The 22209-nt window shown below is 46.5% G+C and overlaps 1 protein-coding gene across 8 annotated transcripts; it reads right to left on the bottom strand.

The window, feature by feature from the left end:
• Positions 1-428: 428 nt before the first annotated feature.
• Positions 429-16705, bottom strand: THNSL2 (threonine synthase like 2). Of its 8 annotated transcripts, none has more exons than XM_017857579.1 (11): positions 16614-16690; positions 15417-15484; positions 14094-14190; positions 13699-13933; positions 12224-12418; positions 11656-11808; positions 8059-8289; positions 4200-4363; positions 3989-4114; positions 1581-1732; positions 429-1159 (listed from the first exon to the last, which is right to left on the bottom strand). In XM_017857579.1, the coding sequence occupies exons 3-11, from the start codon at positions 14100-14102 to the stop codon at positions 931-933; spliced, it is 1494 nt and encodes a 497-aa protein (XP_017713068.1). In that variant the 5' UTR covers positions 14103-14190; positions 15417-15484; positions 16614-16690; the 3' UTR covers positions 429-930. The 8 variants fall into 8 exon arrangements, with proteins under 8 accessions (XP_017713068.1, XP_017713067.1, XP_017713070.1 ...); XM_017857578.1 differs by lacking the exon at positions 16614-16690 and adding an exon at positions 16079-16160; XM_017857581.1 differs by lacking the exon at positions 16614-16690 and adding an exon at positions 16079-16160 and having other exon boundaries at positions 429-1156.
• Positions 16706-22209: the final 5504 nt, after the last annotated feature.

The following is a 22209-nucleotide window of genomic DNA, read 5'->3' as shown; positions in this document are numbered from 1 at the left end:
AATTCCTCCATCCAACGCCTGCCTCCCCTCCCCTCCTAGGGGCCCCCAGCGTCCAAGGCATGGGGCTTCTGTTGCCGTTCATGTATTTGTCTAAAACTCTCCTCAACCCACACAGGACTGGAACCTGATGAAATGGATTGGAACCTGAGTCAAATGGGCGCAATCCCAAGTGATGTATGAGCAACAGGGCCTTGACTCGGTTTGCACATTGATGCCAATGCTTTCCCACAGGGTCTCCATCTGGTGAGCCCCACCTCAACCTCTGTGGATGCCAGCTCACCAGGGCCATGGCGCCTCAAGCCTGGGCCAATGCAGGGCAGCAGCGGGATGCCGCACACACCTCAGCCCACCACTCAGCGGCCCCCAGGGCTGCCCACAGTCCTGCAGCCCTTCTAGGAAGGACCTGCCCACAGGATGTGCCGTCTCCATCACACAGAACAAGCATTTTATTCCAGGGATTGCCAACATGTGAACAGGGTGGAAGTCTCTGACAAGGCAGGCTAGAACCTTTGGATTTGTTTTGGGGGCCAAATCAACTAAGGCTCAGAGAACATATAAAGGCTGCATGAAGGTGGTGAGCTGCCCCCACCTTCACAGGTCTGGGGTCCTAAACCCCTGGAGCCATGGTCAATCCTGTGCCCAAGGCTCTTCTTCTGCAGGCCCTGAAACTTTCACTACAGCTCAGACACTGCTGCATGGGCCAGGGAGGGAGGGGGTGCTTCTGGCAACTGTTCCAGGTACCTGACTCAGCCTCCCTGGTGACCAGGCACAGAGTAGCCAGGAAATGGAGCAAAGCCAGCTGGCTCCAGACCCAGCTGAGCAGCCTCCTGGGAACCTCCTAACCTATGCTTAATGGGGAGGGTCACAAGGCAGCTCAGAGGGTGCACCTCCCTGGGATCTGAAGCCTAAAGAAAGCCACCTCCAGCCAGGCTACTGGGAGGCGTTGAGGGCATGACCCCTCCACCGTCGGCTAAGGTCCTCAATGGTGTCCCGAAGCATCAGGGTCCAGTTGTCACCTCTCTGCATCAGGGTGCAGCGTGTCTCCTTGTGCTCCAGGGCTACGATCTCTGCAGGAGTCTCAGGGGTCAGGCCAGCAGCCAGGACAGCTTCCGGAAACTTGGCTGCAGAGGCAGGGGCAAGGCAGCACCGGGGAGTGCTGCTGGGGATGGGGGCAGGTGGCAGCAGGAGGACAGTGAGAAAATAGCGGGATGGGAAAGGAGAAGGTGGAGGAGGAAGGAGAAGAAGCAGGTGAAGTTTAGGGATAGGGTGGGGTATGGAAGACAGAGACACAGACAGACAATTGGCACCTCAAACTTATCACTACAATGACGCTACCTGGCAAACTGCTCCTCCTGGTTGGAGGCCAGCTCAGCCACCATCTCTGCCCCTGACTGTCCTTGGGATACCTGTCACGTTCCCTCTTCTGGGCCCACAGTTTCCAGGGCACAGTTCCACACAGCACCCATCACACTCCATTACAGCCATTTGTTCGTAGTCCTGTCTCTCCCACCGCTTGGAGAAGAAGAGGGCCCCTGAAATTCAAATGGTCCCTCAGTGGCCCAAGCCCCCACGGCCTGTACCTGGGCTGCTGCCTGTCCATCTGCTGGTAATGGTAGTTCACAGCCACTGCCGAGTGGGGGCACAGCAAGTACTGGTTCTCATCCCAGCAGCGGCCCATGGTCTGGGTGATGGCTTCATCAGACACTGACTCGGATGTCACCACCTCTGAAAGCTGAAGGGTCCCAGGTCAGAAAGATGAGGTATGTTGGGAAAGCAGGGAAAGATGACAAAACCCCACTCTCCACCACAGACCCACACAAACCCCAGGGATCCAATGGGACATTCAGACCGAATGGCTCAGACGTGGCTCACAGTAAAAATCCGGCCTCCCAGTTTTGTGCTGACTCACTCAACTTGGAGGAAGGATACATTTGAGTTTTATGTCAATCCATTTAGTTGGGATTTGGCTCCGAATCAGCAAATCAACAAATTAAGATTTGTTCAACAACTTGCCACAGCCAGAAGGCTCCAGGCAGCTTGGTTGCTGGCACACCTCCTTCCTATCAGTTGCTATTCAGCTCACGGAGCACCTCCTCCAGGAAGCCCTCCCCACTTCCTTCGGACAGAGGAAGACTCCCTTGTCTGTGCTCCCTCAGTGTGTTTGGTTTATTTGATCATCTTCTGAAAATGTATTGCATGCTTATAATACAACAAACACCCTGCATATATTTGACTGCAATAGGGATCATAGAGTATCATAGATTTTCTTTTTCTTTTCTTTTTTTGAGACAGAGTCTCTATCTACCCAGGCTGGAGTACTGTGACACGATCTTGGCTCACTGCAATCTCCACCTCCCGAGTTCAAGCAATTCTCCTGTCTCAGCCTCCCAAGTAGCTGGGATTTACAGGCATGTGCCACCATGCCCAGCTAATTTTTGGTTTTTTTTAGTAGAGATGGAGTTTCACCATGCTGGCAAGGCTGGTCTCAAACTCCTCACCTCAAACGATCCACCTGCCTCAGCCTCCCAAAGTTCTGGGATTACAGGCGTGAGCCACTGCGCCCAGCTGTATCATAGATTTTCATACAGCTACCTGCTGTGAATTAGGGTTCCCAGGCGACAATGAATGTATTTTACTTGTCTTTGTGTTTCTAGCACCCAGCACAGTTCCAGGCTCACAGTAGATATATAATATGAATGCCACTGCAGCAAGTGAAGTGTCTCCTCTGTGTATAGCCAGAGAGAGAATGAAGGAGTAGGGGGTATGGTGCCTGTCTTCATGGAGCACCTCATTTATATGAGGAGAAGGAATGTGAATGTCAAACCACTAGCCAAATAAATTGATTTTTGGGTACACCAAAAGAAGTACAGATTCCAGAAGGCCGAAATTCCACTCCAGTCTGCATTGGTATGGCTCAGCCTAGAGAACTGCATCCAACTTGGCAAACAACACTTTAAGGTGGATATTGACCATGCAAAATTATGTCATGCAAGGGACCACTAAAGGAAGTGGGAAGACTAACCTGGTAAATGAGGATTCTCTAAATACTGGAAACACTCAGATGTAGAATCAGACTGTGTAAGCTAGAAGGAGCAGATTCTAGCTCAACGTAAAGACTTTTGTAATGGTGAGAGCTGGTGTGAGGTAGTGAGGGTCTGGCCACTGGAGGTATGCACAGTCTGGATGGCCACTTAGTGGGAATGTGGTAGAGAAAATTAAAGGCAGCTTCAGAAATCCTTTTTTTTTTTTTTTTTTAAACACAGAATAAGTACCATCACCAGGTTGCATTAAAATAAAAACAATCCTTCCCTATTAGATTCCTACCATTCCAAGGGAATAAAATTTCTCCTTTTCCAAGAAAAATAAGACAGAGAAAGGGAAGGAGGGAGGGAAAGAAAAAAGAAAGAAAGAAAGGAGGGAGGAGAGAGAGAGGGAAGAAGGTGAGAGAGGGATGAAGGAGAGGGAGGGAGGAAAGAGAGAGGAAGGAAAAGGAAGAAAGGAAGAGCTCAATGGAAACAATGGTCTCTGTTCATACTAGATGGGCAAAATGGCTTCCAGTTGACAGTATTATTGGAAATTAACAACAATAATAAGTAAAAATAAGTTAATGTATCAAGCTATATATTACCAGGAAGTATGCAAAGTACTTCACAAATATTATTTGACTTAAATCTCACAACAACTCTATGAGGCAGGCATTCTTACTATCGACATTTTATAGATGAAGGAACTGAGGCACAGAGTTTAGGAAACTGGCTCAGCATCTCAGAGCTCACTTGGGATTGAGCCCATTTGACTCTAAATCATGTTCTCTATTACCTCTCCTCATTCAATAAATTGTTCCATGTAAAGCGGCAGTAAAAGTGACGGGCTCATAGCAGGTACTCAAGAAACAGGTGTCCTCTTCCCTTGACTAGACTTCCAAACCCCAAGTCTGCTATGTGGCTGTACCCTTTCCTTTCTCTGTGGTGTGTGGGCAGTGACTGACCTTGCTGTGCAGTTCCTTGGGCAGATTCACACTTTGGGTCCTTTCAAACTGCTCCATGAGGGCTCTTGTTACCTGGCTGTCAGAGCCAGAGAGTAGCCAGAATACCCTCTCCATGTTGTAGGGCACCTGGGCAGAAAGTCAGTTTCAGGTCCACACTGATCTCAGCCCCATCCAGCCCCACCCAACCAACACCTGGGCCAGATCTGCACACCTCCCCCAGGCCTAGCTGAATGTCCATAGCTGATGCCAAGGTTGATTTAACAGCCTTCGACAGAGAGAAGTCTCCCTGCTGGACAGTCCTGTGGATGATGTCATTGCGATTCACTGCCACGACCAGACGGATGGGCAGGCCTATCTTCTGAGCAATGTACCCAGCTTAAGACAAGAGAGGAAGAGAACAATGGCTTTTTAGAAACAAAAGAAAAAAGTAAATTGGGCTTCATCAAAATTAAGAAACTTTTGTGCTTTTTGAAGCTTTTGTGCTTTAAAAAGGACACTATCAAGAAAATGAAAAGGCAACTCACAGAATGGGGAAAAAATGCAATTCATATATCTGATAAGGGATTGTATCCAGAATATACAAAGAACTGTTGCAACTCAACAATAAAAATACAAATAACCAAATTAAAAAATGGGCAAAAGCAAATGTCCATCAGTGCCAGACTGGATTAAGAAAACATGGCACATATACACCATGGAATACTATGCGGCCATAAAAAAGGATGAGTTCATGTCCTTTGTAGGGACATGGATGCAGCTAGAAATCATCATTCTCAGCAAACTATCGCAAGAACAGAAAGCCAAACACTGCTTGTTCTCACTCATAGGTGGGAACTGAACAATGAGATCACTTAGACACAGAAAGGGGAACATCACACACCGGGGCCTATTGTGGGGAGGGGGAAAGGGGAGGGATTGCATTAGGAGATATACCTAATGTAAATGACGAGTTAATGGGTGCAGCACACCAACATGGCACATGTATACATATGTAACAAACCTGCACATTGTGCACATGTACCCTAGAACTTGAAGTATTATAATAATAATAATAATAATAATAATAATAAAATGGGTAAAAGAACAGGCATTCCTTCAAAGAAGACATACAGATGGCCAATGAGCACAGGAAAAGATGTTCAACATCGTTAGTCATGAAGGAAATATAAACAAAAACCATGAGCTATTACTTCACACCCTCTAGGATAGCTAGAATCAAAAAGACAGATAATAAAAAGTGTTGGTGAGGATGTGGAGAAATTGGAAAATTCCTACATTGCTGGTGGTGACACAAAATGGTGCAGCCACTTTGGAAAACTGAAGTCTGTCAGTTCCTTAAAATATTAAACATAGAGTTATCATATAACAGAAATTCCACTCCTAGTTATAGATCCAAAAGAAATAAAAATATATGGTCACATGAAAACATACACAAATATTCACTGCAGCATTATTCATAATAGCTGTGTTAAAACAATCCAAATGTCTATCAGCTGATAAACTCATAAACAAAATATACCGCTGTATGGTATATACATACAATCGAAAAAGTACTGATACATGATACAACACGGATGAACCTTGAAAACATTATGCTAGGGGAAAGAAGCCAGGCACAAAAGACCACACACTGTATGATTCCTTTTATAGAAAATATCTGGAATAGGAAAATCTATATAGAGAAACAAAATAGATTCGTGGCTGCCAAGGGCTGGCGAAGGAGGTGGTCTAAGGAAAAGTGAGGAGTGACTGCTAATGGGTACAGGGTTTCTTTTTAGGGTGACATAAACATTCCAAAATTGGTTATGGTGATAGTTGCATAAGTCTGTGAATATATTATACTAAAAACCACTGAATCGTACACTTAATATGTGTGAATGGTATGTGAATCATTTAGCAATAAACCTGTTTCAGACACACACACACAGAGAGCGAGCGAGCGAGCGTGAGGATGACTAGGAGCACAGCACCATGCCCTGAGGCTGTTCTATGTGTCAGCTCCTGCCAGGGGCCAAAGTATTTCATAGATGGCTGACTACTGTAAAACACCAATTTTTGGAAGAGGAAATGAAAGTTCCAAGAGGTCAATGTGACCTGTCCGAAGCCTGTTAAGTGTCAGAGTCAGGATTCAAAATATGCCTAAGTCCTGAGCACATGCCCTCCCTCAACTCAGCCTCCCAGAGCCAGCAGTTTCAGACTACTCTCCCTGCACAGGCACCAGGGGAGGCCAGAGCAGCATCCTCAGTCCACCCCAACAGCAGTTCTTGTTTGCACGGAACAAGCAAGGAATTCCTCCCGCTAAGAGGTGTAGAACACGGACATGTGACATCGTTTAGGAAGGTTTTACATATGGTGCTTTCATGAGCAGTTTATCTCTGGTGAGTAGCTAAGGGGAGTTAGGGACAACCACACCACCCAACATCACTGTTAACCTGGCAAAACGCTTTCTCATTCTTTTTTTTTTGAGACTGAGTCTCTCTCTGTTGCCCAGGCTGGAGTGCAATGGCACAATTTCAGCTCACTGCAACCTCCACCTCCCAGGTTCAAATGGTTCTCCTGCCTCCGCCTCCCAAGTGACTGGGATTACAGGCATGCGCCACCACACCTGGCTAATTTTTGTATTTTTAGTAGAGATGGGGTTTCACCATGTTGGCCAGGCTGGTCTCGAACTACTGATCTCAACTTTCTCTTTCTTATTTCACCTAGTCCTCATGAGAACATCATGATAGCCTTGCCTGACAGGGGAGAAATAGAGGCTCAGGAAGGTCCAGGGTCTTAAAGCCAAAGAGTTGGTTCCTGACAGAGCAAAGATGGATAGGAACGCCCTCAGGAAATGTTGGTCACGTGTTTATTTTGTATCGAGCACTGTGGTAGGCTCTGGGCTGCAGAGGGCCACTGGCTGCACAACTCGGTGCATCACTAATTGGAGGGTGATGGGAATGGGGAACATGGTGGGCTTTACCCCATGAGTGGCAAAGAAGCTATTTCCTCCTTGTCTGCCAGCCCGCTGTTCTCTCCACCCTTCTTTCAGTGGCAGAAGTCAGGAAGCCCCACCCAATCAACACCTAGGCCACATCTGCACACCTCCCCCAGTGGCTTCCTCACCACTAAGATGCTTCTGTGCTCTCAGCTAGACCATCCTTGGTGCTCATCAGAACCAATGCCATTGCTGGAACTACTAGGAACAGTAATTCCCCTAGCCTCGCCAGCTCTGCAGCCAGACTGCCTGGGTCGCACTCCTGGCCCAGCTGTGTAACCAGGGCATGACTCCTTTCTCTGTGCCTTTGTTTCCTCATTATAAAATGGAAAGTGTCTTCTCCACAGGTGGATAAATGAGTTCATATGTGAAAAGCATTTAGAACAGTGCCAGGTGCATACTAAGTGCTTGATAAATACTAGTGATTAAATAAAATGACTTTAATGCTACACAGCTGTACAGCAGTTTGCCCTCACAAAGTCTGCATGTACACAGGAATCTTATTCGTTTATTGAGGCAGTCCTGGGAGATATGATGAGTGATACAATCTCATTTTATAGCTCAAAGGTTGAGTCTAAAGGACTGCTGCACAGCCTCTCAGCTAGTAAAGGACAGAACTGGGGCCAGAACCCCAAGTCCAGAACTTTTTCCACATCACATGGGGTCAGGATAGTGTATCCAGGAATGGGAACACATGTGCCAGTCAAGCCGCTTGCCCTCACATTGGGTAGCTGGCCAGGGTTGGGAGCAAAGTCCACATTTCTGATTGAGGGCACTGCCAGCCAGGCACAGTGGCTGACCCTTGACCTTGCCTCTCCACATTCTGCTGAGCCGGCGAGCACATCAGGTGAGGCTGCAGGAGCATGCAGGGTTAAGCCATCACCCTCTGCTGCTGGCAGCAGGAGCCCAGGATGCTGCCCCAGGCAATGACAGGTGAAATCTTCTGGGAGCTTCTTCTGTGGGGTTTCCCATCACCTTCAGAACTGGGACTCCACCTTCTTTCTCCTCACAGTTGCAGCCAAAAGGCAGCTAGAAGGACTGGGGCCACAGGTATTTTTCTGGAAAGCCCATTTGTGCCCCGGGGACTCCTTACCTGCAAGGTTACCGGCAGCCCCTGTTGGCACAACCACCTCCACCAGGGGTAGGGGATGCGTGTCCAAGGATGGCGTACACTGGAAGTAAGCAAGGAAGTGGTGGGCCATCTGCACCAGGACCCGGGACCAGTTGATCGAATTCAGGCTCATCAGATTGTGCTTCTTGACAAAAGCCACGTCGGCAAACACAGTCTTGATTGGCTCATCGAGCTCATCGCTGTTTCCCTCCACTGCCAGGGAGAGAGGAGAGGGCAGCTGTCAGGAGCATGCAGAACCCCTAGGAGGTCAGCAACCGCCTGGGACAGCCCTCCCAGGCTGAGCCCATCCTCCTGGGACCTTCGCATAGTGTAGGTTTCTTTACTTTCACGTAGCTTGGCCTCACTTTCTAGACTCAATATTAAGCTCCTCAAGGACAGAAACCATGCCTCAGATTCTTGTGTTCCTAAATATCTGCCCTAGCTTAGAACAGAAAGGGTAGCCAGAACTAGTTCCAACGTTTCTACCATTATCTAAAATAAGATAGCAAATGTCAACCTTCCGGGATCCTGGGAGAATTTCTCTTTGTAATCCCTGCCCACTTCCCCCACTCTTCCGCAGAGGAAGAACTGTGTGCCTGACTGGAAAATGATGAGAGTCATAGCCTTTCCTCCACAGTCCTCTACCAGTGCCCAGGGTGGAAACAGTCAACATTCCCCCGTGGTCTGCCCTCTGCCCTCATTAGGTCACAGGGTAGGTGTTCTGCTCTCTGCTCCTACATGGCAGGTAAGCTTACGTGGACAGAACTTCCCCTCCACGAAGCTGGGTGTGTACATCAGTGTAATTTATGAGTGAATTACTGGATAAATTTATGGTGAATTGTCCACTAATACAAGTCATATCCCCCATCTAGCTCAATGAGCAATCAAGCCAATATTGATTTCTTATATGATACCCGAGTATGTCTCCATTGAATCTACACTTGGAAGGGAGAGTGGTGAACTTTACTGGAAAATGTGCCAGAGAAGGCATTAAAGGTGCTAACCATTCTGCCCTTCAACACTGTGTAGCAGCAATGGAGCTGGGGGACTGACTCTAGATCCCCATGTGTATCCAGAATGGCCAGGGCCAGTCATGGTGATTCCATTCCTTTGCCAGGACCAAGCCAATCAGTGCCTGGTATTCTCATGGGGTCAGGGTTGGCTCCACAATGAGCATGTGAATAAATTCAGGTCTGTGAACCACAAAGACGTGTTTGCTGGGTTCTAAGAAAAGATTCACTGCTTTTAAAAAAGAGCAACAGGAAGGAACAGACCTGGTCACCTCAAGGAAACACCATATGACCACAAGAGGAATGAGCCTTAGGACTGAGGGCAGAGCAGAGAATGGGAAGGACCTGGGTTCCTGAGAGCAGTGTGAGTCACTGAATGAAGCAACTGGGAGCCCACTCCACCTCTGGCCTTCCAGTTATGGAAGCTGGAAAATATTCTTGTTTAAGCTGGTCTGAGTTGAATTTTTTGCTACTTCTAGCCAAAAGCATCCCAAATAATATAATTAATAAATACCTAGCACTTGCTGATTATTCTGTGCTTAAGAAGAACCAAGTATACAATGTACATGGAAATTAATGACTTTATAAACCAACTGTCCACACGCAATAATCTAAGTGGTCCATCCCTACTTGCTAAGCTTACCAGTCTACGGAAAAATACATATTTGCTGTTACATCCTGAACTAACACACATCCTCCTTAAAACCAAACCAGAAAGCTCTAGAAAGGAAAGAAAGCATCTGAATAGTGCCGTTTATAAACAAAACTGATTTCTGTGAAGTCTGCTGCCTTAGTTTCTGATTTTCTTGAACATGTACACAACAAAACACCCCCTTCAGGTCCAGATTTAATGACTTAATACATTCATCAGATTCCACATTCCCACCATTACTTTACACCTGAGCACTGTTTTCCAATCCACAAGTCAGGAATGGAGCTTTCAGTCACACCCTCAGGTCTGCATACAAAAAAGACAAAAAGGGAGGAGGCAGGTCAGAGGCACAAAATGCTATTCTCTGCTTTGATTCTAGGAAAAAACAGTCCTAGATCCATAACTAGCAATTTTGGTGCTTGGGGTATAATAAGGACCCTCAGGAGCCTGAATCTTGTGCATTGAAGTCTCGCAACAACTGCAGGAAAATGCAGCCAAATATGAGCAATTAGCAAGGCAAATGTGTAAGACGACGTCAACACCTGCATTAGCATGGACTTTTCACTGGCAAGAGTATGCACTTGCTAAAGAACAGAGCAGAGGGGCAGTTTGCTTGCTCTTGAACAAACTGACAAAGGATATTTATGCTATTCCTTTGGATAAGGTTTGTTTTCACTGTGCTTTTGCTCCTTGTCACAGTTGATGTTATACAAAAACAACCTCTACAGGATTATCATAAGAAGCCAGGAGAGCTGTAGAAGGAACATTCTCTGCCATCACACTTGCTGTTCTGTCAGGTGAGTGACCAAACTAAGCCAGGCCTCTGGAAAGCGTGCCCGAGGCCACAGCCTACCCAGGCCAAAACTTAATCCAAGTCCCCACCTTATAGCTACCTGGGGTCCAGTAGGGTGTGAGAGGTAAAAATAAAAATGTACAGCTCCACCCACACTCGCCCCATCTTTCTCCACTCCCAATCCCTATAATGATTAAATCCATTAGGAATAGATGGCCTGATATTAAAAAAGATGGCTTTTGCCTTTCTCCAAGCACAAAATGCTGTCATTCTCATGATGTGACTCAGGTAGGAGTATAACCAGTGGTGGGTACCACTGATCCCTATTTTAAATATTTAGACTGGATAACTAGTGCATGGCTTAGTTGTTCCCATACTGTAAAGAACAGCAGGAACTGTCAACATATAATGACACATTCTTTTTTTTTTTTTTTTTTTGACAGGGTCTCACTCTGTTGCCCAGGCTGCAATGCAATGGCATGATCCTGAGTCACTGCAGCCTTCTGGGCTTAAGCGATCCTCCCATCTCAGCCTTTGGAGTAGCTGGGACTATAGGTGCACACCGTCAAGCCCGGCTAATTTTTGTATTTTTTTATAGAGGCAAGGTTTTGCCATGTTGCCCAGGCTGGTCTCAAACTCCTGGGCTGAAGCGATCCACCCACCTTGACTTCTCAAAGTGCTGGGATTACAGGCGTGAGTCACCGCACCTGGCAACACATTCTCTTAAAATAATTATTTAACATGTTGGTGTCCTCTAAACTTCAGAGTCTTGGAACAAAACCCAAGTCACTTGGCTCAGGTTATGACTCTGCATGGCTGCTGACATACATGACCCTTGCAGGTTGGACATGCATGGAGGTGGCATTTTTTGGGATATGGTTTTCAATTCGTACTTAGTGCGCTGTACTGTTGGTATCAGTTTATACATCTGTCACCTCCAATAGTTTACTATGTAGCCAGAACCCTGCCCAGAGCTGAGCCAAGGCATATACACCAACCTCAAATATGACTGATGAAAGGAAGACAGTTACCCAATTGTGCAGTTTTGTTCCAGCCCATCTCCCAAAGCAAACCCAAGTAAGGCAGGGCTGCACTGTCCCTAGAGCTTCTGCCTCAGCACACACCTCCAAACACATGTACGTTCTCCTTCAGCACCGTTGTCATCTGGAGCTCCTGAATCTTTGTGCAGTGACCTTTGGGCAGCAGAACGATAATGTCCACGTTCTTTGCCCCTTTAACACTCTCAATGGCAGCACTTCCTGTGTCCCCAGACGTTCCTGGATGGGAAGAAAGGATAACCCTCCCCCTTTAGAACAAAGGGAATGAACAAGGAAAGAAATGGTCCCCAAAGCACTGTTGTCAAATACAGCAACAACTACTTCAAATACTTGGAGGATATGAAACTAGCACTCCACATAGGGTCCATGGATCCACAGATAAAATTCAGGACATCAGTGAACTTGTGAACCACATCATCTTAAGCATTTTGTGCACTTCAAACGTTACTCTGAGAAAGTTCCATAGCCTCTATCAGCCTGGCAAAGGGGTCTACGGCACCAGAAAAGGTTAGGAACCTTGCTCTGGAAGAACCAGTGCCACAGTCCCTGAGTGGCTCTATGAACAGCATCCCATAGGTGGACACCCTACAGTCACAGCACTCAGGTATTCCGCGTTCATGCCTCCAAAACACACCTACAACCACAGTGACGTGCTTCTCCCTCTTCTCCAGGAAGTACTGCAGGAACTGTGCTGTGCAGGACAGGGACAGGTCCTTAAATGCATATGTGACACCATGCCACAGCTCCAACACGTTCAGCCCATTCTTCAACCTGGACAGACGGACCACCTCTTTGTGACGGAATCTGCTGAAGGCTCGGTCAATCAGATCTGTGAGGGTAGTGGGGTGGATAGCCAATGAGGGGCCTGGTCTCTTTCTCAAGCTCCCTCTCAGTCTCTGAAGATAAAGTTTCCAACTCCTGCTACTAAAAGGCCAAAAATCTTCATCTTAAATGATACCATTTTTGAATACAACTGTATAAACCTAGAAAAAAGTCTGGGAAAACATACACCAAACTGTTCGTAGATTCCTCATAGTGATTTCCTCAGAGACCAGGATTGGTGCTAGAAGACTTTTTCATTTTTTATACTTCTTCATTGTTTGACTGTCTCGTGAGCATGTATTCCAGTCAGGGGTCAATTAAATAGCTATATAACACATCAATGTCGCATCCCATCTAATGCTCCTTCTTAAAGACAGGAAGCTTTTTGTTTGTTGCATTACTAAATCTCACACCTGTGACGCCAGAGCTTTTGGATGGCTGATATACAGCCCTCTCTAAGGCAGGACTAGAGCAGTCCTAGAGCAGAGCTTCTCAAACTGTCACTGGCAAACCAAGCACCTGGGATCTTGCTTAAAAAGCACGCTGGTTCAGTCCATCTGAAGCAGTCTCGGATTTCCAACAAATGCCCAAGCAATGCCATTACTGCTGGTCATCAGACTGCATTTTAAGTGGTCCTTTCTCTTCCCCAAACCACCACCATTACATTATGGATTTTGTTCTTGCTGTTTAAAGTGTGGCTCATGGACCAGTAGTCTAGTATTATTTGGACCTCTGACAGAAATGCAGAATTCTCACTCCTATCCCAGACCCACTGAATCAGAATTTGGTTTTTAACAAGATCCCAGAGGGAATCCATAGGCACAGTATAGCTTAAGACAAGCTGGTCCGGGACAGTCTTGAAGTCCCTTCTGGAATTAACATTCAAAAAATAAAATAGCAATTTAGGGGTCTGGGTGCTTTACGTGCAGGAAGGAAACATCTCAACATTCAAGTCACTCAAGATGATTCTAAAACCCCTAGTGTTGAAGAGGTTTTTTTTGAAAGAAAGAAAGAGAGGGAGGGAGGAAGTAAGGGAGGGAGGGAGGGAGGGAAGGGAGGAAGAAAGAAAGAGAAAGACAGAATGAAGAAAATTTCAACATTCATCTTCCTGGAGAAAGGATGAAATCTTTCGGAATATTTTCAATTCTGGGATTCTAGAGTCAGGAAAAGAAATAAAGTTTGAGAAACATGACTAGAGACTTCCTAGTGGTTTGGTGATGGATTTGCAATTCTGTAGACTGAGCTGGCAGGGGCTGGAGGAGTGGAAGTAGAGGTGGGAGCGCTCACCATTTAAGTCATCTTTCGGAATGAGCTCAGAGCCGATGAAGAGGGCGCACAGCTCCTTCACCAGGTCAGGATAGGAGAGTGTGCTCCACCGGCACAGGGTCTCTCTGTCCAACTGTGGGAGCTCTTCCGGCATAAAGAGGCCTCCATCGGGTGCATAGCCAGAGAAGAGGGCCCCCTCAAAGTTGACCCGTGGGGCTATGCCCCTGGTGCTGACGTACCACATGATCCTGGAGGCCTGCAGAGAGGACAGTCCCAGAGGCACCTGGTCTCCAAGCTCTCACACCCCATGGGGCAAAGCCAAAGCACACACAGTCTCACAGTTAGCCTCTGGACCACCACTCTCTGGGGCACATGTCCCAGACCTAGAGATGGCAGTCCTGTCTCAAATCTCATACCAGCTTCATCTGCAACTGTGTAAATCATGATTCCATCAATCAAAATGAGGCTATTCCACTGACCTCCTGTCTTGAGAGAGAAGGTATCGGAGCATGCCTGGAAAAGAGAAAGCTTGGTCCTCACCAGTGAGAAAGGCGGCCTGGGGGTGGGGACAGATAATAGCAATAGCAGGCAACTACCAGCTTGATATCTCTCTTGCTAAGGTAAAAGGCCAACACACAGAGTTATATACCCCTTTCAGGGATGTCTGGAACCACTTCTGCTCAAAAACCAAACACTTTCAATGGTTATTAGAAACACTGTCTACAGCCTAGTAGTTCTCAACTCTGGTAGCCTGCTGGAATCAACTTGAGAGCGTTAAAAAAAAAAAAAGTACAACTACCTTAATCAATTAAATTAGACTCTAAATAAGAGGCTCCTCAAGAGAGTCTAACGTGCAGCCAGGGTTGAGAAGAGGGTGACCAACTCATCCCAGTTTGCCCAGGAGTTTTCTGATCTTAAAACTGCAAGTCCCATGTCCTAGGAAACCCCTCAATCCCAAGCAAACTAATATGGTTGGTCATCCTAGTGGATAACCAGTGTTCTACCTCTTAGCCTAATCCTATGACAGTTACAAGTGTTGACATGCAGTCTTTAAAACTAACTGGCCCTGCATGGACTGAGTTCTCTGGTTCCTGGGGAAGCCCAGGACACCTTAGGCCTAACTCTGGTCACACTTCCACATCAGTTACTTTCCCAGGAGCCAGATGCCATGTCAAGGAGCTGGGCTTGAACTCTGAACACCTTCCTCTGGAGCATGACAGTGAATTTAGGGGCAAGCCCCACAGTAACTCTGGGGATGAATTTGACTAGACATAGGCCTCAGTATTAGTTTGGACTTTCTGTGCCAGGGCGGGAGGGGAACCCCTGCCCTCTAAGGGCAAAGCCACCCAAAGCTCTCTACCTACATGAGGCCTATGAGCACTGACCTGGAGGAATTCTCATTTCCTAGTCTGTGGCTCTGACATCTGTGGGCCCAAGTGCAAGTCTCACGTGGGCTGCCACATGCCACTCTCTTAGCTACAAATATAAGTGTATCTAACTTAGAGACAGAGACAAGCTTGATCATACAAACCACGAATCTTTTGAACGTGATTATGCTGGGACAATGGTATAAGCCAGAACTGTCTCTGGCAACCTAGCACACAAGGTCACCCCGTGTGGAAGTCCATGTCAAAGAGATGAAATCTGGGTAACTCCAAAAGCTAACTGCAGTGGATAAGCAAAGCAGACAGTATTTCACAAAACAGAACCAGGGTCGGGGGACAGGTGTTAGCGCTGACCTCAATAAAGAGAGGAATTTCCGCAATTCTGTAGTAAGAGTTAGAGCCAACGCAAACTGCCCAAGACCCTGGAATAACAGAAAGAAGGCCTTCATAGGACCAGACTTAAATGCTACGCCTAAGCCCAAAGAACCCGTCGCAGGAGTGAAGGCAGGAGCAAGCAGGGCAATCAGGTACAGCAAAGGAAAGTATTTTCGGAATGCCCTTCCCTGGGTGGAAGGAATATCACACCTGGGGCACTGGGAAGGAGGATATGGAACAACCGTCCAGCAACAGAGGACAGAGGGGCTGGCTTGGGGCTCTGAGCAGGTCATGGAAGGAGCTGGCCTCATGAGCACAGACCCATGCCCCTCACGCAACAGGACTGTCCCTGTTCTGTCCAATGCCCTCCAGGGGCAGCATTCCCATGCCAATTGAGCAAAGCTAAAGAGAAATACACATGGTTGGGTTCAACATAAGCCAGAGGCGGAAACAGCAACCACAGGAGGTGGTGAAGTTGAAGAAGAAAACCAAGAGCTGTTTGTTGGGCTGCTCTGTGAGGCCTCCAAGCATGGGATGCAGACCCGGACCACGTGACTCCTGGGATTTTATATTCTAATAATTTTCCCTCACGACTCCTCTGGACCCTATTCCAGAGTAGAGAAGGTCAGAAAAACTCTTACCAATAACCAGGATAAATAAACAATATGGAAAATAGGAGCAGCCCGAAGGCTGGGAACGAGAAGGTGGGTAGACGGGCGCTCCTCAGGGAGGTGGAGGGGTTTTGTGAGAAGCGGTGGGGCAGGGCGGAGACTCGGACCCCAGGAGCCGACGGCACCCCTAGGGGTGGGGGCAGGCCCCCGGGCTCTCTCAGCCCACAGTGCCAATCATCCCGCCAAGGAGGGCCGCCTAAACCCTCAGGGGGCTCGCAGGCGCCTGAGGTTCTACTCCCTGCCCCTGAAAACACCACGGACTTCTGTTCCGGGTTTCTCCATTGACTGCCCACACCCCGCAGAAAACGCAAAGCATCAGAAACTCCACCACCACCCTCCCAGGTTCCCCCAAGTCCGAGCCCCGGAACCAAAGGTTCCAGAAACGGGAGGGGCGACCGACGCGGGCCTGCTGGAGTCAGGGCTGAGCAGAGCCGTAAGAGCGTCCAGAGCTCGGAAATCTCGCCCGCTACGACGCCGGGTGGGCGGCAAGGTTGGCGCGCGTTACCGGTGCGGGGAGCGGAGCGCAGCAAGGATGCCCACGCTGCGAACGTGAGCACTCCCGAGTCCGCGTCCCCGGCGGTGGGGTGGGGCTTCCGGTCGGGGCCGGAGCTATGGTTGTCAGCTCCCGGGAGGCAAGCACCTGGGGGTGGGGCGGGGAGCAGGGGGCGGAGCGCGGAAAGCGCGTGGGCCGCGGTGCGCGATCAGGGAAGTATCACCAGGGAGAAGCCCTGTGCCTCTCCCGTGGCCCGTTTTTTAAGGCGCTTTATTCACATTCAGCCTCGGAATCTTTGCTGCAGGGCTGTGAGTCCCACCAAACCTCATTTTTTCAGTTTAGAAAATGTACAGCAAGGTGCAAAGAAGAAAGGCCCTGCGTTCCTTTAGGATTCTTGTCTCTCATCTGCAGCATCAGAGAGCTGGAGCATGAGAGCCTTGGTTCTCAAACTGTGGTTAGTGTGTTACGACTTCAGAACCCACGAGATTGGTGACATCGGCTCAACTCCGAAAATTCTTTATAAAAAAATTTCAGTGGTTTTGGGGGGTTATGAAAATTCTTTATATTTTTTGAGAAACACTTTTTATTAAGCATGGGTCTATTCTAGGATAAAAGCCCGTCACCCCATTCGTTTTTTAAGAGGAAAAAAAGGCAAGAACTTGAAGGAAAAACAAAACAGCAACAACAACAAAAACGCCCTCTAGATATGCCCAAATGCCCCTGGATTCACAGTCAGCTTCTGGGGCCACCCACTGAAGCAAAATTAGAGGAGGTAGGCCAGAGAGGTTCGGGCAAAGGTTTAGTCCTGAGTGGGCCAGGTCACTCTGGCAGTCCCATCTGGGCCTCCAGCGACCCTCTCACGTTGCCTGTTTCTGCCTATTTCTTCCTCCTATCTCTGACATCCTCCTACACTTGTGGTTTCTGCTTACTCAACTTACCTGTTCTCCAAAATTCGGCCCATACATGGTGCCCTCTTGACATATCCACACAGGTGTATGCAGCTACCATGGACTGACCCTAGTCTGGGTGGGTCTCAGATTCTGGAAGGAGAGAGGGAGAGAGAGACTGGTCACTGCTCAGCTAATGGGATTGGCCTTCTTGTCCCAAGCTGGGGCTGAGGACTTGTCACAGAGTTCACACAGGGGTCAGAGGGGACATTCCAAGAGAGACGGGTATAGGCCAGGCAGGGACCCCCAAAGGGTTTTCATCCCCTCTATCAGGTGTACTTAATCACTCAGAGGCCAGGGAAACTGAGGCCCATGGCAAAAGTAAGATTCAGCAGCGTGTGTTACAGCACTTGTGTGTGTTACAGACTCAACCAGTAGAGTCTGCATGAGGACAGATGCACCTTCCACAGACCTCTCCCACAAGCTCTCTGCCACAGTTACACAGGCCTGCAGGCCTTTGCGATTCTGTGGGTAGGAGGAGTGGCCACAAACTGTTCTCTGAATTGTAGTTTGACTCCCCAGAAAAGAGAGGAGCAAAACGCTCAGGGAACAACAGGGTTCATTAGGAATCTCTGCCTGAGACATAAAGAACAGGACAGACGCAGAGAACAGAAGCATCTGCATGGCCCATGAGGAAGACAGAATTCTGAATCTCCAAGCAGCAGTAGGGATGTGGAGTTCTCAGGGACTTCTACACGGTATCAACATTTAGTTTTTATAGGATTAGAAACCGCCTGGTTTTTTTTATCTTTTCAACCTTTATTGATTAGAGTGCTTAGCTGTCTATAACATTGAAGCCAACGATCTTCCAGCCAATGCTGAAGCAGAGCCCTGGGGTCGATGCAGTGCTGTTTCTTCTGTGTGACCCAGGAAGAGCTATCTTTAGAGAGGCTTCTCCAAAGCTGTACAGGAGAATTTACCTTTGTTGCCATGCACTGGATGTAGAAGTTAGGGACCAGAGCCCTTGCTAAGGATTAGGTTAGGGCTTGGACTTCTGGAGAAGAAAGCAACCTGCTAAAAGTCCTCCAGCCTTTGTGCAGGGCAGAGGACAGAACTCAGGCTGCTTTTGGTGTCCAAGCTGGGCAAAGACAGCAGGGCAGAAGAGAGAGAGGATGACATTCCAAATCAGGACAAACTATTCTCTCAGAGCATTTTTGAATTCCTAAACTGATGATCCATCATTTTGCCAAGTATGTGTGGTGGTGGTTTGAGGAAATGGGGTAATATTTAAGTTTAAGTACCCTCACGTCTTGAGTTCCTGACTCAGTAACAAGAGTGCCAAATAAATAGCCCCAAATTGTCAAGCAAAACCTGACTGGCATAATTCCAACTGCCTTTTTTGCAGAAATGATCCTAAAATTCATTTAGAGGTGCAAGGAACCCAGAGTAGCCAATATAATCTTGAAAAAGAAAAACAAAGTTGGAGGACTTATACTTCCTAATTTTAAATCCTAGTACAAATGTACGTTAATCAAGATGGCCTAGTACTGGCATAAGGATAGACAAACAGATCAATGGGATAGAACTGAGAATCTAGAAATAAATCCATACCTATACGATCAATTGATTTTTGACAAGGATGTCAAGACTACTCAATGGGGAACGAATAATCTTAAATAAATTATAATTGGATAACTGGACATCCATACACAAATGAGTGAGTTTGGACCCCTGCCTCACACTGTATGCAGAAATTAGCTCAAAATCGATCGAAGACCTAACTATAAGAACTAAAACTATAAACATCTTAAAATTAAACATAGGTTTAAATCATTGTGACCTTGGGTGAGGCAACAGTTTCCTAAATATGACACCAGAAGCACATGCAGCCAAAGAGAAAACAGATAAATTGAACTTCGTCAAAATTAAAACTCTTGTGCATCAAAGGACTGTATTAAGAAAGTGAAAGACAGCCTACAAAGTGGGAGAAAATATTTTCAAATCATATACCTGACAAAAATCTAGTATCCAGAATATATAGAAAGCTCTTACAACTCAGTAATAAAAATATATAAGTCTTAAATGGGCAAAGAACATAAATGGACATTTCTCTGAAGAAGATAGACAAATGGCCAATAAGCACATCAAAAGATGTTTAACATCATTCACCATTAGGTAAATGCAAATCAAAACCACAATGAGATACTGCTTGTCACCCACTAGGATGGCTAGAATCAAAAAAGATAACAAGTATCAAGGATGTGGAGAAATTGGAACCCTCATATATTACTGGTGAGGATGTAAACTGCTGCAGCCACTTTGGAAAAACAATTTGGCAGTTCCTCAAAATGCGACCAAACAATTCCATTATTAGGTACATACCCAAGAGAATGGAAAACATAGGTTCATGCAAAATATAGCGTAGGAATGTTCATAGCAGCACTATTCATAATAGCCAAAATGTGGAAACAACCCAAATGTCCATGAGCTGAAAAATGGATAAACATATGTGATCTATCCAAACTGTGGAAAATTATGCAGCCATAAAAGGAATGAAATATTGATACATGCTATGACATGAATGAACCTCGAAAACATTATGCAGGTGAAACAAGCCTGACACAAAAGGCTGCATATTATATGGTTCTATTTGTAGGTAACACCCAGAAACTTGTTCTGGGCGTATAGATTTACTTAAGTCTGTAGAGGCTGAAAATAGATTAGTGGTTGCCAGGAGCTGAGCAAGAGAGAAATGGGGAGTGACTGCTAATGATTCCAAAGTTTCTTTGAGGGGTGATTAAAATATCTGGAATTAGATGGTGGGAATGGATGTACAAATTTGTATGAATTTACTAAAAATCATGGGATTGTACACTTTAAAGAGGTGGATTTTATGCTATGTGAATTATATTATATTTAAAATCTGCAAAAAATATGAAAACTGATTGACTAGGAGTCAGGGTGCCCAGAGAGGAAGGCTTTTAAGGCCTGCAGGGCAGACTGAGTCCTGGGAAGGAGCACGTTTGCTGCCACGGAGAGAATAAAACAACCAGAGAAGCCTGATTCAGGCGTGATTTAATTAATAAGCAAACAACTTTAGAAATGATTTCTAAAAACTCAGAGAACAAAGCCGCCTCTGTTGCTGAGAGCTTCTCATATGTATTAATATTATGTACTCTTTCCTACTGTTCCAAATACGTTCTTCCATTGCTGGATTTATTAAATAGCAGTGAATGCTGCAGAATTAATACAAATGAGAGATGCCTTTTAGTATTCTGACATCTAGTTTTACTCAATAGCTTTTGAGAAACCAGCAGAATACATTTGAGAAGGGTACAAATAGTTCTGTAGTTATTTTTACTTCTGGTGCTGTTCTTTCACCATCTGAGCAGTGTGTGTTTATAAGAGATGTTTGTTATAAGAACTGGGTACTGGTTTTCCAGTCATGCCTTTTTCCTTCCCTTGGCCCGTGCTAAGCATTGCTCTGTATGCCTGAAAGCATTTGTGCTAAATTCAGAGGTACTTTTGTTCAAGCAGATAGGAAAGACATGTCTACCCATTTATCCCTATTAAATAGAATTAAGTAAAAGCAGAGTTTACATCCCCAAATTAGAGGTTTTAGAGGCCACTGGTACATCTATCTGCTCATCCTTCCCTCCAGGGAGAGATTACTCATTAAAGTAATATCCTCCAAGGGAGAAGAGGAAGGCATCACTTGGTTGATCATCCTGGATTGTAAGAAATGTCTCCAAGATGGAGAAACAGGAATTTAACTCTTCAAATCTCTCAGGACTTCTGTACCTTTAGGGAGACACTGTCTCCAGTTTCTAAGGCCACGGCAATCCAAACACCTCCTCTGTTCAGAAAGCCTGAACCATGAAAAACTATGAAATATTCATGGAGAATTTTCTTCCAGTGCCTGGAGGCACAGCTGCCTGCCACCTTGTACCATGAAGAGGAAAGCCACAAATTAATGATAAGAGAGCAGAAAGAAAGAAGGGGCCTGAGACCTTGGTGGCTTCCTTGAGCAACTGAACAAGCCTTGTACTTGCTTGTCTAAACCTTATTTTCTCTTGCAAGGAGCCAAACAATATCCTAACTGCTACATTTCTTCTATCAGAAACTGACAGGACAGAAGCGAAGCAAAAAAGAAAGAAGTGTAAGGGGCATAAACAATTGTTACAAAGCTAGAGTACGAAATGAAGTGCTCGTGTCATCTTCAGTGCAACATGCCCTACACAGAACTCTGCATTCCCCCTACTACTATTTCCCTACTCTATAAGCAGCACTGTCATTGGCTCAGCTGCTGAGGCCCCCAAGCAGGCATTCTTGATTTTTCCCTTCTCCGTAACACCCATGTTCAATCAGTCAGCAACCCCCATGGGTTCTATCCCCAGAATGTATGGTCTACTTCCCACCACCTCCACCTCCTACCCACCACTACCACCTATTATCTCTGCCCTTCCACATCACAGTACATCCTTCCAGCAGCAGAACTGGTCCCAGCACACCAGTGATTAAAGTCTCCACAATTCGCATCACCATTCCACCGTTCAGTTCTGAGCCCATGTGACCCTGAGTGATTTCCCTAGTCTCACCTTGAAACACTCCAACCCTCACCCACTGTGATGCTCGAGTAGTACTTAGCTTTCTTCCTTTCTAAAATAAGCCAAGCTTTTTCACATCTTTGGGCATTGCTGTTCCTTCTAATTAAATGCTGT

The sequence above is a fragment of the Rhinopithecus bieti genome, unplaced genomic scaffold (assembly GCF_001698545.2).
Source record: "Rhinopithecus bieti isolate Rb0 unplaced genomic scaffold, ASM169854v2 scaffold_46389, whole genome shotgun sequence".
In the NCBI taxonomy this organism is placed as follows: domain Eukaryota; kingdom Metazoa; phylum Chordata; class Mammalia; order Primates; family Cercopithecidae; genus Rhinopithecus; species Rhinopithecus bieti.
Note: the sequence above shows the minus strand (reverse complement) of the source record. Positions and strands in the feature narration are given on the sequence as shown.

Excerpts from the sequence above, each read along its gene's own strand:
- THNSL2 (XM_017857580.1), bottom strand. Across the intron at positions 4,115-4,199 it reads TTCAGCTAGGCCTGGGGGAG|GTGCCCTACAACATGGAGAG; the intron begins GTGTGCAGATCT and ends CTTTCTGCCCAG. Across the intron at positions 1,733-3,988 it reads CCAAGGAACTGCACAGCAAG|CTTTCAGAGGTGGTGACATC; the intron begins GTCAGTCACTGC and ends GGGACCCTTCAG.